Genomic DNA, 21,856 nt, shown 5'->3' with positions numbered 1-21,856 from the left:
CCCTACAGCTGACAACTGAACGTGGTACATTCCAAGATGGCGGCCTCCATGGTGTGTCGGCGTGTGTTGTTTTCCAAGTCCAGGTTATCCACGCTCGGCAGCTCAGTGACAGGTATCGGTGTATAGATTTCGGTGCATGATGACTCTTCAGAGTGTTTATATACCCAGCTATCTCTCAAAGGGCCCGAGATGCTGATACGTAGCATTGTCCCTGTGCCCGGGCTTGTGCAGAGTGAATGACATTTGCTCTTGAGATACCGGGGGCTCATTAAAGTCACAATCTGAATACATCTCTCTTTCTTTTGGGACCTCAACTGCTTCTTGTTTGTTGCTTTATTTTTCATGTGCTAGATGTGTTTTAATACAGGTTTTTTTTTGGGGGGGGGGGGCACTTTAACCGTGTTCCTGATTGTGCTTGTTATTAAACCGGAAATGTTGCATTTTTTTTATACTCAAATGCCCATTGTAGTGATGCCACTATTTGGCCCACTTTCTACCATTCTGTTAGAAGGGTGGGTCACCTTTACAACTTTTAGGATGCTATAGAATTGCCTTTATTATTTTAACTCTAAAAATGGGAGTGACTGTTCCCAGCAGCCAAAAACGCTATTACTCTGTGAGGCGACAATTTTATGGTTAGTTTGTATTACTCGTTTTTCTTTCTGGGTCCTCTCCTATTCATATTTCTGTCTCTCATTCAACCCACTCCCTGGTTGCTAAGGAAATTTTTACCCTAGCAACCAGACTGCTCAAACAACCCTTTAGTGGCAAATGCCTCCGACATTAGTCGAGCACTTCTGCAATTCTTTATCAACTTCCCATAGGAGTGCTGGGCTCCTAGGTTCGATTCTAGCCAGGGAACTCTCTGATGAAGCTTGCATGGGTTTTCTCCAACACTTCAAAAAAACCTATCTCATGAATGTGATAGGGACTTATGTGAATGGTGTATAATCTCTTTTAAACACGGCAGCACATGCTATATAAAGAATAATAACAATTGTATATAGTTCCAATAAATAGATTAGTTATCAATATCAGAATGTATCTCTGTGCAGTGTATAGTCTAAGGAAGGGATGCACCGAATCCAGGATTCAGTTCGGGATTCGACCAGGATTCAGCCGTTTTCATTATTGCCTACTCCATATTTCATCCTCCTGTAAGTCCACGGCAGCAAAATAGTACTGTGGGTGCACACTTTGCACTTCCCCCTTCAATGCATCAAACACCAGCCAAGACTGAGGTCACAGATGCTATATCTGTGGAAAATAATTGGAAAAAGTTGTTATTTTTGGTGATCTATCTGAAAACAACTAGTTGTTTGAAGGTCAACAACCCCTTTAAATGTTCATTTTAATATGCTTTAGTAACTTAGCACTGGTTGAAGTAATGACAGAGGTTATGGACACAGGAAGAGGGAGGGACACTGGGTTATCTCACCGTATATACCCCAAATCTAGCTCCCTCATACCTCTGCTCTGCCGAGATGGTCCAGTATCTGCTGTATTAGTCCACCACTGATTCATTAGTGTCACAGGCCCGCTCATTTACACATCCCTTCCCCCATATAATTGGCCATCCCACCCAGCACTTTCTGAACATAAGTTTATGTTTAAGAGATGTCAGCCCTTGTTACATAGAGGTATATGTCCTAGTCATCAGGATAAAATGGAGACATAACTTAGCTGAGTTGATATATTTTCGCTGTACTGCTGCCCTGTTTCTGTCTGTAGATCAATCTCAGTGACATTGTAGTTTGTGTAACGCAAGAGTTGCTCTTTTCATTTGAAACTCAAACATGAGGTATCACATTCTTATAATTTATGTACTTCGAATATCAATATAGGACACAAAAACATAAATCTACACCTCCGGGCACCTAGCAACATAACCAAAAATATGCAGACACAGGTCAGATGTGTTTTTAAACAAGTGAACTCTGGAATTACCACCAGATTTGAACTGCCAGTAATGCCCTTTGTGAGTTGTGTGGATTGCTGCAACTGAATTGCATCACTTGAATAAGATGTTAACGCCATTATTAATGCTATATGTTGGAAGTGACCCATTCCAACTCAAATGCTAGAGCATGTGCTGAAGAATACTTATTCACATCCGTATTGGTGCATTGTGCACTAGTAGCAGTGGAATTCTGGAGAAAAAACTTTGCATTGAAGATTGACTTTGTATTATAAACATGGAGATTTGACTTTGTATTGTAAACATGGAGATTTGACTTTGTATTGTAAAGTTATATAAGCAAATAAATGTGAGCATCCTTGGCAAGCATTTTTCTCTAATGCTGAGCAACATTTATGGGTGTTAGCAACAATATATGAAACCAATCCACGAGAAGACCTCTGTATGCTGAGCTGCTCCTTAGGGGCAGGGGTTTGTTTATACAGTGGGGTTGTCAGTGGAATGGTAGGTTGTTTTACCTACCTCATAAGAACCAGGAATTTGGAATGGACTTACATTCAGTTTCAGTCTTTGCCTGTTTAGTACAAGAAATACATATCTCTTATTTAAAGGTTCACCGATAATTTAACTTTTATTATGTTATTGAATGACTAATTCTAAGTAACTTTTCAATTGGTCTTCATTATTTTTTTTATAGTTTTTTTTAATTATTTGCATTCGTCTTCTCTGTCCAGCTTTCAAATGGGGGTCACTGACCTCATCTAAAAACAAATGCTCTGCAACCAAATTGCAAACTGGAGAGCTACTGAATAAAAAGCTAAATAACTCAAAAACCACAAGTAATAAAACATGAAAACCAGCTGCAAATTGTCTCAGAATATCTCTCTCTACGTCATATTAATTTAATGGTGAACAGTTCCTTTAAAGCAATAGGCAAGCCCTGTTCATTAAGCGCAACAGGTAAATGCTGCCCCCTTGAGTTTTGAGTGCAGTATACATATGCTCATCTGTACGGTTCAGCATTATTAATGGGTTTATGTTATTACATTGTTGAAATTAAAGTACAATGTCCTTGTGATTCATAAGGTTACTGGGGGGGGGGGGGTTGCCATAACTGATAAAGTGTAAAAACCCACCCCTGGTAGCCTTTCATTTTCAATACAGAAACCATCTGTGTTGAATAAATTCAACATTAAATAAACTAAATAGGCTGGTTTTGCTTCCAATAAGGCTTAATTATATGTACAAGTTACTATTTTAGTATTACAGAGAAAAAGGAAATCATTTTTAAAAAATGTAATTATTTAATTAAAATGGAGTCTATGGGAGATGGCCTTCCGGTAATTTAGAGGATAATGGGTTTCCGGATAATGGATACCATACCTGCATTGTAATAATGTAACTCTCTGCTACATAAACCATATCACAAAATAATATATTTAACTATATATTTATACATACCGCGAAACCTCAATTTTACATACCCTGATTTAAATTTTTCCATCAGTTTTACATAGTTTTTTTTTGTGGCTCCACTTTTATAATGCATAATATTTTTGTCCTGATTTTACATTTTCTCAGATTTTGTGATCCCCTGAAAAATGTAAAGTGGGGTTTCTACTGTATGATACCAAGCAGTACTGGTCTGTATTTAAAAAACCCACTGATTGTTGTAAGCCATAACTCCAATACTGTTTCTTTAAGGAAAAAGAAGTATATTATCTGCATCATACATCAGTGACAAGAAATGGGAGAAATGGGAAAAGGAGCCCCATAACTTGGGTAAGTGATGCTTCTTTGTCAATAAAAAGCATTGGGTTGCAAGACCCTCTGCAGTAGGGATGTGCATAGTCTCAGAAGTTACGTGAGTATGATGTCCCTGCTGTAATGCTTCTAGTGGTAAAGTATGGATTATTACAGCAAGTTTTTCCCTGGTCTGAGTAATAGCATCAGTGCTAATATAATAAGAAAGTTAATGGAAGTATAAGCAGTATCCCCATAGCCATTACATGGTCATGCAGTCTAGACAAGAGCTCACATTGATCCAATTTAGTCCAGGGGGCTCTGACAAGTATATATGAATAGGTACTCTGCTTTTGTGGTTTTATAGCTTCTTTGTTTGCTTCTAAAAGCTTGGAAATGAAAGACAGTACCTTTAAAGGACAAGGAAAGGCAAAAAAATAAAATCCCATTTTTACTTTCTTTAATGAAAAAAAACTTATCTCCAATATACTTTAATTAAAAAACGTGTACCGTTTTATAAGAAACCTGACTGTATGCAGTGAAATTCTTCCTTCATTTACTGCTGTGGATAGGAATTGTCAGATGGTCCCTAACTGCTGAGCAGGGAAACAATCATACTTATGAACAGCAGGGGGAGCCCCCGTCTTACCAGCCATGCAGAATTCAAGCAGCTTTGTTTATGACGATCCCTCAGCAGCCCAGACCACACTGAGCATGTGCTGGGTCAGGGTCAGGCAAATATGTTTAACAAAGTTACAAGATGACAGCTCCCTGTGGCCAGCTTTGAAAGCATAAATCATTTGTTTGATTAGGCTTTGTGGTGCAGTAAGTTCATGCTTATGTTTAGTATACAAAATACAGCATTTGTAGCCTTATTCTATTTTAGACTTTCCTTGTCCTTTAAAATTGGTCGCCTATGCAGTCTTAAGCTGCATCCCTAGTTAGTAATTTATTCAGCTAAATACCACATTGCTTGCCTAGATGACAGAGTATCCCAATACAGTGATTCCATTTTAGAATGTGAATTTTTCAGAAACTGAATGAAAAAACAGGGATACTTAAAATGCATATTTTAGGGCAGCAATCATTTGCATCTTTTTAGCACTAAGTTCTATGCAGCTCCTTATAAAATGATCTGATCTGCTTCTACATGTTCAGCTTAAAGCCATGTGGTGGCACCCTAAGCTGCACCTGGATCTTGTTCTCTCTGCAGGGAGATCTCTTGATTATTCTCTCACCATGACTTTATGTTTAGCCTAAATTCTCACAATCTCTAAAATTGCACTGTGTCCCCTCTAGAGGGCTTAAGGCACAGTTTAAAAATTCTCAGATTCTGATAAAGAAAGCTTGTGACCAGCAGATGGCATTGCAGCTTAGTTAAAAAAAAAAATAAGGATATACTTGAGAATAATTCCTAAGTCTCGGTTTTGCCGTTATTATTATTAACAAAGAGGGCCCTGTCCAAAAGAGCTTGCAGTCTAAAAAAATTCCAAGTCATGTAGCTAGAAACATATCTGGCAATCAACATGCAAAAACCATTTATTAACCCTTGATAACCTGCAACATGTTGTGTTATTTATCCTGCATGCTTCCCATAACCCATAAAGCTGTCGTCCCTGCATCTGACCAAGAGGTGCTTGTGTATCTCATCTAGATCTTAGCAATCCATCTAGTAAGTGTCATGGATTCTATAGTGGTAATGGCATGTGAGTTAACAAGCCGTGAGAGGCATTTAGACTTTATGTGGTGTGCTATACAGTCAAAAAGACTATTGACTGCAACAAAATCCTTGGACAAATAATAAATATTTTCTGGCACTACAGTCCAGAAGAGGGCAATTCTGCAATGGAAATTTTAGGTTATAAAGGCTGTATATGGGATTTGTGATGTGGGATATAAAAAGAATTGTATGTATGTATATATATATATATATATATATATATATATATATATATATATATATATATATATATATATATATATATATATATATATATATATATATATAGTGGTGAAAAAGGATTGCGGCACTCACAGGGTTTTTAGTGAAAAAACAAAAAATGTTTTATTAATAAGCCTCAACGTTTCGATCCCCCACAGGGATCTTCATCAGGAGCAAAAACAAATGAAGATCCCTGTTTTTTCACTAAAAACCCTGTGAGTGCCGCAATCCTTTTTCACTGCTTATTTCCCATGCTGGCACCCAGTTATTAATTTTGTCTACGGAGTGCACCATTCCTTTGGTTATATATATATATATATATATATATATATATATATATATATATATATATATATATATATATATATATATATATATAAAGTTCAAGAGGACCCGCACTCCTTGGTTAGTGAACCAAAAATATCTTTATTTTTCAAACTTGTGCATCCAACGTTTCGACCCACATTATATCTGTCGTAGGACCAGTCTCTTTATAGGGTGACTGACTTTCCTGGGGAAGTAGGGCCTGTCTTTAAGTTCCATGTATGGACCCAACAAGAAGTATTATATGTACCAAAGAGACTGACTGAGCTGTACTAGCAAAAGTCAAAACTCTTCCCCTAGTTTTTCATATAACCCCTTTGTGAAGCTTATAGGCATGGTCCCAGCATCAGAGAGATTCTAGTTATAAGGATGCAAAGTATTGTTATCAGACTTCTCCAACTGACACCTGGTTGAATCCTCTTAGATGTGAATGTTGCCTTTGCCCTCATTGCCCGACCTACAGACGATTTATACCGGCTTACTTGTACATCCCAATATTTGGTATATTTCATCATATGTCCACATGGATCAATGGAAAGGCATCCTGTGCTATTTATGAGAAGTGATCGATGTGAATAATTTGCAGAGAGGACCTCCAGCAGTTAATACACCTAGGGCATATTTATAAAAAAAAAAAAAAAAAGTTTACAAAAAGTGTAAAATCTAAGTTAACCTTTACTATGTTATAGAATGGCCCCATTTGTTTTTATTCACTGGAGAGCTAATGAATAAAAAGCTTAATAACTCACATGCCATAAATAATACAAAATGAAAACCAATTGCAAGTTGTCTCAGAATATCACTCCCTACACCACTCAAAAGGTGAACAACCCCTTTAAATACCTATTTATAGACTTGTGACATTTGTTCAAATGTCGACCTTTTCTTTGCCATAAATTCAATAAGTTAAAGTGTAATATTTAATTTTGTGGATGTTGTTTAGTTTCCCTTTATAACAGAAATAGTTTTTAATTCCCCTGAAAGGGAAAAAGGAACCGATCAAATTAAAAAAAAAAAAAAAAAAAAAGAAAAAAGAAAATAATCACCTTGGGATAGCGGTGTCTGTTTTCAAGCTCAGTAAGTTGGTTAAACAATTCTTCTTTTTTATTGCCTTGTAACATTTTCATTTCATGGTGGTAAGCAAGAAAGGAACGTTGTTATGATTTTCTTAATAGGTGGTAAAATGAAAAATAATATCTCCCTGGAGCACATCTCCAAGAAGGCTGATTTATGCATAAATTCCGCAATTGTGGCAGCTCTTTCTGGCTGCATCCACAATCATTTTGTTTCCTTTGTGCAGAAGACTTAAACTGATGCTGACACATTCCTATAATAGATGGGAATGTGACACTATTACAGTATGAATAGAAACTGTTGCTCCAAGGTATTGTCATTTATTTAGAGGGGGTGATCAAAATGATAGAGGGCTGCTTATGGGGATTCAGCCAGATTTTGGCTGAGAGCTTTCTTTACCCATGTTCCACTCATCGGCACAATGCAGAATAAAAAAAAATAAGTTAAGGACAGTCAAAGGCTTAAAAATATAAAAAGGGGAGAATATACCCCTCTTTTTGGCATGAGCTTCTAGTTAGGCTTCTGTAACAATGGTGCATAAACACTATCTAGACTTACTAGATACAAAAATATCCAAAACTAAATATTATGGATTCTTTTCAGACTGTTGAATATACCTGATTCTACAGTTTGAAAGTAATCCATAATAGTCTATCCCGGACTCGTACAAACCATATCTCATCCCCCTTAGGCTCACAGTGTATTTCAACCCTGCCCTCGCCTTGCTACATTGTGAAGTAATGGATTCTGGGACTTAAGGCAGCAGAGGGACTCCAAATCCCAGAATCCATTACTTTACAGTGGAAGGAGGGGTTGCATGTTGCTGTGCACCTAAGGGGAGTTTGCAAAATGGTTAGTATGATGTTCTGTGTGCTTTTATTATTTCTCTTAGCCACTGTGAAAACCCATTAATTATGAATGAGGTATAATTTTGAAAAAATTGTAAATGAAAACTCTGTGTTTTTCCAGCGGAATTGTCATCTTTAATGGACAGGACATATGAAAAAAAGCTTCCAGTTAGTTCTCTGACAATAGCTCGGGTAAGGATTTTACATTTTATTGTACCTATGAACCTGTCTTGCCAACTATCGAATTGTCTCTGACTTATTTACTTACAGCTTTCAAAAAGACCTGTTTAGATGTTTTTCTGGTGTCCCCTTTAGTCCAGATTTAGTGCTCTTTATTGGTACTCATATATTCCAGGAGTGGTGAAACAGAAAATTGATCTTGAAAACAGGAACACAAGCCCTGTAATACAAACTAAGCTTTCCTATTATTCTTCTACAAATTAACGTGCAGAAAAATGTGGCTTTATTTTCAGAGGTTTCCAAGTTACAGGTATGTGATCCGTTATCCCGAAAACTTAGAATTACGGAAAGGCTTTATGCCATAGGCCCCATTTTATCTAAATAATCCAAATTTTTTAAAAGGGTTTCCATTTATCTGTAATAATAAAACAGTACCTTGTACTTTATCCCAACTAAGATATAATTCATCCTTATTGGAAGCAAAACCAGCATATTGGGTTTATTTTATATTTACATGATTTTCTAGTAGATATAAGGTATGACGATCCAAATTACGGGAAGATCTCTTATTCGGAAAACCCCAGGCCGCGAACATTGCGGATAACAGGTCCCATACCTGTACTAACTTACTTGGTGCATTGCCATATAATAGTAACTTCTAGTGTAAAATATTAAATTAAGTAGGCTTCTGAAACCGAATGTGACACAATCCCTTTTGACTTCTAATGGTTGCATAACAAAGAGAAACCTAACTGAAAAATATCCTTAAATATTAGTATTTTTCTTTCAGTTTGTAGACAATATTTCATGCAGAGAAGAAGTAGACCAAGCAGAATACTATCTGTACAAGTAAGTGTTTGTGCTTTTGTTGTATGTAGCTATTGCTCGCCAATTATTCTAATAGTCTTGCCCTGAAGTAAAGCAAAATAATTTAGTTCGATGTTTAAAGAATTATTGTAATCTGTTCTGTTCTGCATCTACAGAGAAGCATTCAGTATTTTCTATTATCTACTTGTAAATTATACAGCAATTTAGCTTTCATTTTATCTATAATATCCTTGCTTTTTGCTGCAGCAGAAGTACATAACATTAACAATGTAAGTTCCTTATATTTAATGGTATCCTTAAGGTGCCATATACACTAGGGATGCACCGAATCCGAATACCGAACCGAATCTGAATTTTAATTTGCATATGCAAATTAGAGGTGGGAAGGGGAATTTTTTTTTACTTTTTTGTTACAAAAAGTCACGCAATTTCCCTCTCTGTCCCTAATTTGCATATGTAAATTCGGATTCGGTTCGGCCGGGCAGAAGGATTTGGCTGAATCCGAATCCTGCTGAAAAAGGCCGAATCCCGAACTGAATCCTGGATTCGGTGCATCCCTAATATACACCACAACTGTGCTAGTTATCTAATGGACTGGTCCATGTGCTGAACCATATTAGGGGCTCTACATGGTATGTCCTCCTCTCTGTTCATTTGAGCTGACAGATTGATTAGAACAGTAGGAAGTGAAGAGGAGCTGGCATATATAGTGCACCTGCAGATTACATTTAAAAACATAACCACTCCCTAAACAAACTGATATCCACAGTAAATGTATAACAGTTGGGATTGATGGGCCGCCATATATGTACCAAAAATTTTGCAAAACGTTGCTGCATATGACATGTATGAAGTGTATGGACAGATTTTCCTCCCAGCATTGCAAATGTAAAAGAAAATAGAGGTCTAAGAACACGCTCCCAATTTGCCAGTTATGGCTTTCTACAGACCCTTACTTTTCTAGCTGCGTGCTTGCATTAGAATTCTCCTACCGTGCCAGTATCTTTCTAATTTATGAACTTACAATTACTGTTAGTGGGTAATAGCTAATGAGTTCCGGGGGGGGGGGGGAGAATTGCATCTGTACAAGATTGTTACTCCATCCTATTCCAATGGGGTGAAACATCTCATAAATTTGCTGAGGGGTGTCATTGGGCAGCTTAACTTTTGAGAAATTTAATATGGTGTTATCAAAGCAGAATTCTTGTTATACTTGCTCTTTACTCGAGTAATAGGTAGGCATTTTATTTTGTTGCAAATAACTGGTTTGCGTTACCAGTTTGCATTCTTACAGCTCTCTTAAAGGACAAGGAAAGGCAAAAAAATAAAATCCCACTTTTACTTTTTTTAATGAAAAAGAAACCTATCTCCAATATACTTTAATTAAAAAATGTGTACCGTTTTTATAAGAAACCTGACTGTATGCATTGAAATTCTCCCTTTACTGCTGTGGATAGGAATTGTCAGATGGTCCCTAAACAATCATACTTATGAACAGCAGGGGGAGCCCCCGCCTTACTTACCAGCCATGCAGAATTCAAGCAACTTTGTTTATGATCCCTAAGCAGCCCAGACCACACTGAGCATGTGCAGGGTCAGGGTCAAGCAAATATGTTTAACAAAGTTACAAGATGACAGCCCCCTGTGGCCAAGTTTGAAAGCATAAATCATTTGTTTGATTAGGCTTTGTGGTGCAGTAAGTTCATGCTTATGTTTAGTATACAAAATACTGTATTTGTAGCCTTATTCTATTTTAGACTTTCCTTGTCCTTTAAAGGGGCAAGTCAACTAATTTGCCTAATAGAAAACTTAATTCTAAGCAAATTTCCAATATGCATGAATTAAATATTTCAGTGCTTTTATTCAAGTTATTTGAATATAAAATTGCTATTGAAAACCGTATTTGATTAACTTCAGGTTATTGCTTTTTAAACACTGTTGCAAAAGTCTTCGTCCCCCAGTCAGGTCTGTTAATCAGCTGCCTTGTCTTACATTGTATCAACAGTCTGAGTCATCAGGACAGGACAGAACAGACAAGGGCAGACAAACACTGCTTTAAGTAGTATTACATATACACATAACTTAAAAACCTTTAAAAAATATATTGAATGTATATTGCAAAGTCGCCTAGAATTATGTTTTCTTTTACTAGGCAAACAATTATTTTTTGGGTTAACATTCCCTTTAACACGGTGTATAGATTTGTCTTTTCTATAGAAGCCAAAGGGGCAAATTCACTAATCAGCGAAAATGCGCTAGCGATGCCTTCGCGAGGGGAGGTTTCGGCAGGGAGCCGCTAATTCACTAAAATCCGAAGTTGCGCTCAGGGAAGCGAACGGTAGCGAATTTGCACTAGCGTTAATTCGTCAAGCAAACCGAAGTTATGCTAGCGATTCCTAATTTGCATACAGCGCCAAGTTAAAGTTGAATGAACGAATATGTAACAGGAAATACATTACACTACACAAGCCTTGGAAACCTTTATAAAATAAAATAGAGTTGTTATTTTGCCCTACACATGTGCCCACTGAATAGTTTAGGTGCCATATGTTAGGAAATGTAGGGGGGAAGGAGGGTGCCCCCAAAAAAACATACAATCTTTTTCAGCCTATCATCCTTAAAAAGGAAAAGACGCCAGCGTTTTTTGGGACTTGAAGCAAGCCCTATCTACTCTATTGCACTTCGCCTGGTCTCAGTTGGCGAAGGCAAGTCTGGCGCAAGAGTTAACATTCATGAAAATCCGCAAGTTAGTGAATTAGCGTAGTTACGTCCCTTCGCCATAGCGCAACTTCGTCTGGCGTAAGGGTGCAAAGTAGTTAGAGTAGGTCCACTTCACTAGCGAATTTACGCCAGCGCCCATTAGTAAATCGGCGAAGTAACAAAATGACGTCACGCTGGCGAATTTGCGTTGGCGTCAGCCACTTTGCACTTCAGTGAATTTGCCCCATAGTATTTTTGCGTGAAAATTGTCATTATATTACATTTTGAAAATGAGGTGACAGGTGGGCCTCATTTAGTTAACTTAGACTACTACAATTTGTAATTCCCAACTAGAATGAACCTGTTCTTTTCAGAAGTGACTTACATTTTTGGAACAGTTATTTCTCTGGTTATTTAGTGACTTTCCACTGACATTTGGCATACATAGACATTTCTAAGATTGTTTGGTGATGTTTTGTGGACATTTTTCAGACTTCGGCTTCATTTTACGGTAATGTTTGTTCACGTTATCAAAAACAAAAAATGAACACTGCAGAGATATGTTACTGGGCTCTCAATGTTGAGAAATGCTGGGTAACCCTACTGCCAAGCCAGTGTTTGAATAAAAGCCAACCCGAACAGTGTAATATCACATTCTGTCTGCATAAAATTGGTTCCTTTTCACTGACTATTCCTGAGAGGAAAGATCTACACTTATATGTGGTTTGTTGCCTCCGTAATGCTGGATGTTAAAAGGATGTGTCTTTTTAGGCTAATTGCTATGCAATTTTCATTTTAAAAAGGGCAAATTGTAAGGACACAGCACATAACGAGTATAAATGATCCACCAGTGGCTTTGGCTCCTGTATTTGCTGTATGCTGTATTCTTGATATTGGAAGTATTTTTATTTGTCATGGATTTTTTGCTTTAAAGAATTAGAATTCTATGGTTTATGCCACGAATGCAGATTGGTTTGGATATAATTTAGTGGCAGAGATAAAAAAAAAAGGGGTCCAGTTTAATAAATATTCTGAAACGGTTTGTTAAAAATAAAATAAAAATTAGGTTATAATTAAAGGGGGCATTTTGCAACAAAAGTACAGGTATGGGACCTGTTATACAGAATGCTCTGGACCTGGGGTTTTCCAGATAACCTAAAGTCTACTAGAAAATCATGTAAACATGAAATAAACCCAATAGGCTGGTTTTGCTTCCAATAAGGATTACCGTAAGTATATCTTAGTTTGGATCAATTAAAAGGTACTGTATATATATATATATATATATGCTTAATATACATTAATTCATACCACAGGTCATTATTTGCACTATAATACTCTCTGGTATAAGACATTGGACTTTCCGATATTGTATTTAGTGTTAATCTTTTGCTACAGTACCGCTTATAATCCTCTGGTGATGTTACCGAATGATAAACTACAGAACAGTCTAAGGAATGTTCCTCTTGTTGGCAGGCTAACTGCTAACTGACTGTTTTTTATTATTTGTCAGCCTTTTAATATAAGGATATTATTTATCGTTGAATACATTCAAACTTTTCTTTGGTTAATTTTATAGTTTATATTTATATGGGTAAATCCTGTCCTAGGGTGCTGAGAGCAGTGCACCCGTGTGTTTCTTTAAATCACTGCCTTGTGTTTAATTGTTAATAGTAAATCACCCAGGCAACTGGCCTTAAAAGTTGACAGGACAATACAATTCTATTTTGTTACTTTATTAAAAGTTAGCTGTCAACTCGGAAAAGGAAGTGCCTAAGCTTGTGTCTCATGATTAAACAATAATATTGTTTCTGTGGGTTCTATTATCCAGAAACCCTTAATTCAAAAAGTTCATAAATATAGCAATGCCATATGATATGTTTGTGGTTTGTAAAGTTCTACACTGATTTTGTTTACAATGCTTATGGAATTCGGCCCCATATTTAACTAGGCATCTGCAGGGCCTACCAAGTGATCCACATATCCCTGCTACAGCTGAAGCAGGCACAGAGAATGGGAGGATACCCATTCAGAAATTGAATGTTCTTTCTGCTATTACTGATTAATTTTTACTGAGTTTTTTGCCTTTTTGTCCTTTAAAGCAAATCATCATTGTGAACTGATTTGCTTTTTTATAATATTCAGACAGTACATACTTACAGGTTGTAAGTATTGACGTTGTAGTGCCTCGTGCACTTCTTTACTTGCTTTTTTTTTTACTTTGCTTAAAAAAGACACCAATAAGGTGCTTGCATATAGACTCCCATGGGCCTCCACCAGCGTGCGCCTTTCATGGTCGATGCAAGTTGCATCTGCTAGAGTTGCATTCTTTGTCCTTCACAACTGTTTATGTTCCATAGCGCAGGCAAAAATGTTGCGTCCTGACGGCATAACCTTTCAGGCTTAGTTGCATTGGGGTAGGAAACATGGCCTTATTTCTAAAAGCACTTTGTTACCTAATTGTTTAATCAATCAGTCATTATCTTTATTTAATTACAGTTTGAGATAAATAAACCATTATATGTATCGTGTATCAAAATTGACTTTACTCTGAAACTGGAAAAACAACCAACCAAAGGTTTATATTTTATTATTCGCACACATTTCTAATACTGGAAGATAAGTACTTGGCAATGCAAGACAATTCCAGTCTTTCCTTATGCTCTTTTTATCCCATCAAAATTTCTCATAAAGTGGCTCAGCTTTAAGTGACTGAAGCCCAGTGCATATTTACTCCCTATTGTGTAGTTCCACAGCCACATTAGTGCATTCAGCTAGCATGAATGTAATGCTAGTAGGAAAGAATGTGGTCTCAACAGAAAAGAAGCAATTCGTGTGAATGTCTTTGTTCGGAAACTGGACCAAGAGTATCAAGGACAAATTACATTATTTTTTTTATTTACTGGTAGCTAATTGGAAGAAGGAAAATGACAGAGCAGCTAATTCTGTTAAATCTATATAACATCGGTAGAGCATGGGAGGCAAGAGAAAACACAGCTGCCGGCTGGTGGAATACAGCAGCCGAGCACAAAGAGAGCTTTTACCAACCTCAGAACAACAGCAAAACATAAAGAAAAAGGAACAAATGAGAGCTGGCCTTGCTGTGCGGGGTCTCTGTTCCTTAGACTCAGAGCCATGACTGTAGAGGGATACAAATTCTTTAATTGGCAGCAAATGCTTCTCAATGCAAAAGGCTCCATTGAGCACTCAGACACCATGCCAATCTGTAGTGAATGCTCTAGTGTTTCTCTAAAAAACATTTGCTTAAAGGAGAAGGAAAGGTTAAAACTAAGTAAGCCTTATCAGAAAGGTCCATCTAAATATACCAGTAAACCCCCAAAGTAATTGCTTTAAGTCTCCTGTCAAAAGAAACACTGCATTTCTTTCCTTCTATTGTGTACTCATGGGCTTCTGTATCAGACTTCCTGCCTTCAGCTTAAACCTCATTGCCCTGGGCAAGAGCATGCCCAGTTTGCTCCTCTCCCCCCACCCCTCCCTTCTCTACTGTAATCTGAGCCCAGAGCAGGGAGAAATTCAGGCAGGAAGTGATGTCACACCACATTATTACTGCAGCTCCTATTCTAAACAAACAGAGAGCTTCTAGAGCTGTTTACTCAGGTATGGTAAAACATTCTACAGAATAAATATAGCATTCTAGCTTGCACTATTGCAGCTAATCTATTGGCAATTAAATGCCTCCGTATCTTTCCTTCTCCTTTAAAGATCTCTTTCCTTAGCATTTATTATGAATGCAGACATTTAAACCATTTGGCGTGGTAGTCCAAGAGCTTAGGGTGCCAGTAAATACACTGAAGTCTGCACTTTATTGTTCCTCTTAAATCTTAAATGTAAATACTCCTGCAGGTAAGTAGTTTGGTAATGACTAGACTATGAACTTTTGAGTTTCCCTTTGTACGTCCCCACTGACAGTCATGAATCATTCTGGTGATTAGGAAAAAACTAGTATGGAACAGACCAATTCCATTAAGTAGTTATGGCTTGTAAAAGTCATCATTCTTAAGGAATACCGGTATAATGGATATGGTATGTACCATAGGACAACCTTTTTCCTTTTAAATAAACGGGAAGCAATTGTCAGCAGGGTTGAGTATTTGATTATGGCAATGTTCTCCCAGAGGGCACACAACTATATGCTATAGGCCTTACCAAGATGTCTTTAAAGGAGAACTAAAGCTTAACTAAAGAAGTAGGCTAGAAATGTTGTATATTGTGTTTTGGGGTTCTATACCAGCCCAAGACAACCACAGCCCTTTAGCAGGTTTTTTTTTTTTGGTTAATATCAAATGGTTTTAAGAGGGCTTCCATTAGGGGTCATGCTGATTTTTGGTGTCAGAAAAGAATTTAATAAAACTTCATTTCCTCAAACCCTTGAGAACATATAATCTGAAGATACTGGGAATGCTGAAAGCTAAAGCAATTCTACTTTATTAAACAACATAACTCTCACGGGAAGTCCTTGTAAATCATATAATGCCTGAGGAAGCTTTTTGGAAAGACTAGCAATGATCACCAATTAAATATACCTTTTCACTGTCCGCTACATGACATGGAAGTGTATCTGACTCCAGGTGTTTTATTATCTTTTTAGAAGATTATATTATTTGAGGGATTTAAGGGTATAAATGTCCTAAGAATGGACTCTATCTTCTTTTTTGGTTTTTAAATTGATAGTACAGGATGGGACCTGTTATGCATCTTTCTGCAATTTGAATCTTGATATTGGAAAATCATGTAAACATTAAATAAACCAAATAGGCTGGTTTTGCTTCCAATAAGGATTAATAATATCTTAGTTTGGATCAAGCAAAAGGTAGTTTTATTATTTACAGAGAAAAGGGAAATTATTTTTAAAAACTTGGATTATTTGGATAAAATGGAGTCTATGTGAGATGGCTTTTCCGTAATTTGGAGCTTTCTGCTTAACGGTTTTCCGGATAATGGATCCCATGCCTGTACTTAAATTGTTCTGCATACAAGTATACTAAGGAAAATGTAAAATATTTGTTCTTATCCTCTTCAATTTATTAAATGTTGTGGGCCAGTTATTACGCTTACCATATGTATGATAGTCATATTATATTATAATGATAATATCAATCAAAAAAGTCTGTGGAGCCTTTCAGCAGACTGAGTGGACATAAAAATCCCTTGACGGTCATATCTGAGCTGTGGGCCTCCAGTTGAGCAGCACTTATTTATTCTTATATTAGGTACCAAGAGAAATATCCAATAAGAAACAATTGTTTATTTAAACAATATACTGAGTGAAGTGGCATTGCCAGTTTGTGAAGCATTCTGCATGATGGACAATGTACCTTTTCAGGCCCAACATGTTATTTAATTAGGTCAATAAAATTAATTTATCTACTATAGTATCAGATTTTTAGGTATTTCTGATGGTAGAAATGTTTAAAATAGATTTAAGGTATTTAAGGTCCTTGATATCCTATGGTGCTTCTGGGCAGGCCACATTTTCTCATGACAATATGGTTCAAGGTAGTATATATTATAGATAACAGTATGTATAGTCCTTGGAAAGAGCTACACATACTGTGAACCGAATCGGAATCCTTATTGGCATATGCAAATTAGGGGAAGGAAAAGAAAAAGGTGGAAAAAATAATCTTTTGTGACGAAAGGTCATGTGATTTCCCTAGCTGCCCCTAATTTACATATGCAAATTAGGATTTGGACTCCGTTCGGCCAGGCATGAGGATTCGCCCGAATCCTGCTGAAAAAGGCCGAATCCTGGATTTGGTGCATCCCTAGATGAAACACTGTATTAGAGCAATCAAATAAACCAGGAATTTTACAGTACCTTTATTGTGAATAAATATAATGCAGCAACTCATTCCAGTTAGCCATGTGACGGATTTTTAATTCCTTTATTACAGTTGCATGCTTTGATACATCCAGTGTGGCATAGTCTTGTACAAGCTGCATGTGTATTTGGCCCAGAATCACATGCACATACACGCACAGGGGTGCATGAGGCCTAGTTAAATCCCTTTGTGAATGACCTTAAAATTGTTAAAACTGTGTGGACTTGAATGCAACCATACATTGAGGCACTTCCATACTCTCTGGCTATGGAGGGTTGTAGTGTTTATCTTCTCTTGAGATGATGTGAGCATTAGCAAACATTAGGCTGAAGCAACACTAACGGTAGCCAAACCAATGCCATGCTCTTTCTTCTGATGCCTTAAACTCCTTAAAGGGCACCAATCATGGCCAAAATAATTTACTAAGTAAATACACTATGTGAAAGTTCAAGAAATCCGATTTTTAAAACAGTTAGAATTGTTTGTATAATGTAAATGATCAGCTCACTATTCCTTCTGCAAGATCTCCCCTATCTCCCCTGCAGTTCTAGCTGAGGCAGCCATCTTGGATTTCACTGGCTCCTCCTACCTATATCTTCCCAGCCAACTGTAGCTCTGAAATCTCGCACATGCTTAGTTGAAATTCCTTGTTGCTTATCAACCCTTCTAAGCTATTTTCAAATCAGCCAAACCTGTGTGTTAGCTGCTGTTCAATAGTGCTGCCACCTGCTGGAAGTTACTGTGTGCCCTTCATTTGCATAATGACTTTACCAGCAGGGGACAAGATAGGGAAATCTCCTGATACTTCTAGTGGAGGAGTTTACTAAAACAAGGCATTCTGGGTAGAATACTCAAAACAGTGTTACAATCTGAGCATGCTCCTGAAATTTGCATATTAGAGTCTCTGTTATAGTCACAGTATGGCCTCCCTCAGTGAAAGAACCCATTTGACAAAGTAAGGGATTTTTTTAAAACCTGCAGTTTTTTCAAAAAACTATATATGTAGTTTGATTAAACATGTTTAGCTTGTACTGGTCAGATTGTTAATATGTGTTTGATTTTGGCTGTGATAGGTGCCCTTTAATGGCCAGTTATGTTCTCAGTTTTAAACCCTGTAATGGCCAGTTATGTTCTCTTCTTAAACTCAGTAATGGCGAGTTATGTTCTCAGTCTTAAATCGAGAAATGGCCAGTTATCTTCTCAGTCTTAAACCCAGAAATGGCCAGTTATGTTCTCAGTCTTAAACCCAGTAATGGCCAGTTATGTTCTCAGTCTTAAAGGAGTTGTTCACCTTTGAGTAAAGTTTTAGTATGATGTAGGGAGCTATATTCTGAGACAATTTGCAATTGGTTTTCATTTTTTTATAATTTGTGGTTTTTAAGTTATTTAGCTTTTTATTCAGCAGCTCTCCAGTTTGCAATGTCAGCGATCTGGTTGCTGGGGTCCAAATTACCTTAGCAACCATGCATTGATTTGAATGAGAATATGGAATATTAATAGGGGAGGGTCAGAACAGAAAGATGAATAATAAAAAGTAGCAATAACAATAAATGTGTAGCTTTACAGAGCATTTATTTTTAGATGGGGTCAGTGACCCTCCTTTTGAAAAGAGTCAGGAGAAAAAGGCAAATAATTCATAAAATTCATTAAAATAAATAATGAAGACCAATTGAAAAGTTGCTTAGAATTGGCCATTCTATAACATACTAAACGTTAACCTGAAGGTGAACCACCCCTTTAAACTGTAATAAATAATGAAGACCAATTGAAAAGTTGCTTAGAATTGGCCATTCTATAACATACTAATCGTTAACCTGAAGGTGAACCACCCCTTTAAACTCGGTAATGGACAGTTATGTTTTCAGTCTTAAACTCAGTAATGGCCAGTTATGTTCTCAGTCTTAAAGGAACAGTTCAGTGTGAAAATAAAAACTGTGTGAAAAGATAGGCTGTGCAAAATATGTTTCTAATATAGTTAGTTAGCCAAAAATGTAATGTATAAAGGCTGGAGTGACTGGATGTCTAACATAATAGCCAGAACACTACTTCCTGCTTTTCAGCTCTCTAACTCTGAGTTAGTCAGCGACTTGAAGGGGAGGGGGCCACATGGTACATATCTGTTTAGTGAGTTTGCAATTGATTCTCAGCATTCAAAAGCAACAGTTATGACCCATGTGCCCCCCCCTCAAGTCTTTGATTGGTTACTGCCTGGTAACCAGGGTAACCAATCTGTGTAAACCAAGAGAGCTGAAAAGCAGGAAGTAGTGTTATGGCTATTATGTTAGACATCCAGTCACTCCAGCCTTTATATATCACATTTTTGGCTAACTAACTATATTAGACACATTTTTTATTTTGCACATCTATTTACCCAGTTTTTATTTTTACACTGAACAATTTCAGTTATGTTATGTTCAGTAATCCCCTGTTATGTTCTCAGTTGGCATTTATCCATTCCATTATTTATTTATGTCAATTTGCTAATTAGCAAGCAATCGATTTCAGCTGCTGTTTATGTTAATGCAATTCCTGTTCCCGATAGATCTGGCCTGTTGTGAAGTTTCACAGATTTTATGCTACAGTCGATGTACATATATATAATATATAGATGGCATCCTATTTAGCTATTCTCTGCAATTATACTGAAAAACATGCACCAATTTGGAAGCCTGTTCAAGCTGGGGAGTTGTGGGCCAATATAATTAATGCATGTGTAGGTTTTAAATGAGAGTTTATTGTGTCTGCTCTGGGACTGAGGAAGTAACCAGAGAAAATTTCTCCGCACTGTCACTATGGCAACAGCTCACCCCACCAGTCTCTTCATTTTGCTCAGCCTATCACAGGCCTGCTCTCGGTTTGTCGTAGTTACACTATTTTTATTCACATGCAGCAATTTAATGTACCAGCTCCAAACTAGCTCGGGAAAAACGAGATCAGTTGCCAGTTTAGTGTGAGCTTTCACCTTGCAAGGATATGTCTTTCATATTTCCCTCTCAAGCTTGCCTAATAGGCCCAATGTCGTTAGAAACTGTATTCGGATACAAACTGCAGGGGGTGTTTTCAGTTTAACACTACTTTCTCCACAGGAGATTCCCTAGATCTGTATTCACATATGTAGGATTTATAGTGTTCTTCTCTGGTGGAGCAAATTCACATTTTAACCTTTATGTTACCATTTTTTCAAATAAAATAGTATTGTTTGTTTTTATGTTCTGTAGGTGTATATAATGTTTGCAAACCAAGTTATCTCAGCCATGTACACTATACCTTGGCCCGTAGTAGGTATGTGTCAGAGCTGCCAAATATGAAATTAAATCTGACTGGTTGTCTGAAGCCTTCGTCGAAGTTCATGGGCCTCACAGCAAAATCATTTTAGGACTTTACCTGCTGTGTCTGACGTCCCTATTATTGTTATGCCCATGTTGTTAGTCACATGCTTCTACTAGTGTGCTTTGTATAGGTATTCACTTCTCATTGGATATTCCATGAATTAAAATTCTATTTTTTTTTTTTGGGTGGTGCTTACCATTTGATCTACACTTAATATTCTTAACACTTTAAAGACCCAAAATGTTTTTTTCAGTGTTATAAAGAAACGTTAGCTGATGTTTGCATTGAAGCTTAGTAGACCTACCTTTGGCTGCAACTACAGCCGCAAGTCTTTTGGGGTACTTATGTGCCGTCTTTGCACACTGTTCAGAAGTGATTTTGGCCCATTCTTTCTGGCAGATTTTTTGTCCATGCTGTTAAGGTTAGTTAGATGTTACTTGTGCACCTCAATTAACTGGACCATTACAGGACATCACCTGCTTGAACCACTCCAGTGTTACTTTGTTTGTTGTGTTTGGGATAATTGTTCTGCTCACTGTTCCAAGATTCAGGTTTTTAGCAGCCTGAAATGGGTTATCTTGCAGTATCTCCCTGAATTTTGCAATATTCCTTCTTACGTCTATATTATTAAGATCGCAATACATCACCTTTGGTATGGTGTTTTTGGAGGTGTGGGCAGTGGTAGATTGGCACCATACAAAAAGCTCTGGCTTGGACTTATCTAACCAAAAACCTTTTTTTTTTTTTCATTTTCAAGATGTCCTTTGTCAAAGTAATGGCTTATTTTGTACCACCCCAGTTTATCAGCCACTAAGCATGACCCAAACCTTCAGAGTAAAGTGGTGGTCATAGTATCATGCCTTGGAGCTGCTTGGAGCTAGGCAGAGTCTACAGAGCTTGTTAAAGTATATCCCATTGAACAACTGATCTGATCAAATACATTAGGCGATATGACTGTGAATAGATTAAAGTAGATCACCCTTACGAGAAAGCCTGTATGGTATGGATTTTCTGCTTTGTTTAAATAAACTGTATAATCAAATTGTATGTGGGCAATATAAACTGTACATATATTTACATGTTCATACATTAACAGTCATACAGCCTTCCAATGAGATCTCCTTTA

General features: G+C 37.1%; 1 protein-coding gene across 1 annotated transcript in view; it reads left to right on the top strand.

Annotated features, from left to right (window-relative positions):
- Positions 1-14: 14 nt before the first annotated feature.
- Positions 15-21,856, top strand: part of mrps27.L (mitochondrial ribosomal protein S27 L homeolog) — a 54,290-nt gene continuing 32,448 nt past the window's right edge. The window contains exons 1-4 of the mRNA XM_018265072.2: positions 15-112; positions 3,623-3,700; positions 7,971-8,041; positions 8,820-8,878. Of these exons, the coding sequence (XP_018120561.1) occupies positions 37-112; positions 3,623-3,700; positions 7,971-8,041; positions 8,820-8,878 (284 nt within the window). The 5' untranslated portion in view covers positions 15-36. The remainder of the gene's footprint in view (positions 113-3,622; positions 3,701-7,970; positions 8,042-8,819; positions 8,879-21,856) is intronic.

This window comes from Xenopus laevis, chromosome 1L, assembly GCF_017654675.1.
Source record: "Xenopus laevis strain J_2021 chromosome 1L, Xenopus_laevis_v10.1, whole genome shotgun sequence".
Classification (NCBI taxonomy): Eukaryota; Metazoa; Chordata; class Amphibia; order Anura; family Pipidae; genus Xenopus; species Xenopus laevis.
Note: the sequence above shows the minus strand (reverse complement) of the source record. Positions and strands in the feature narration are given on the sequence as shown.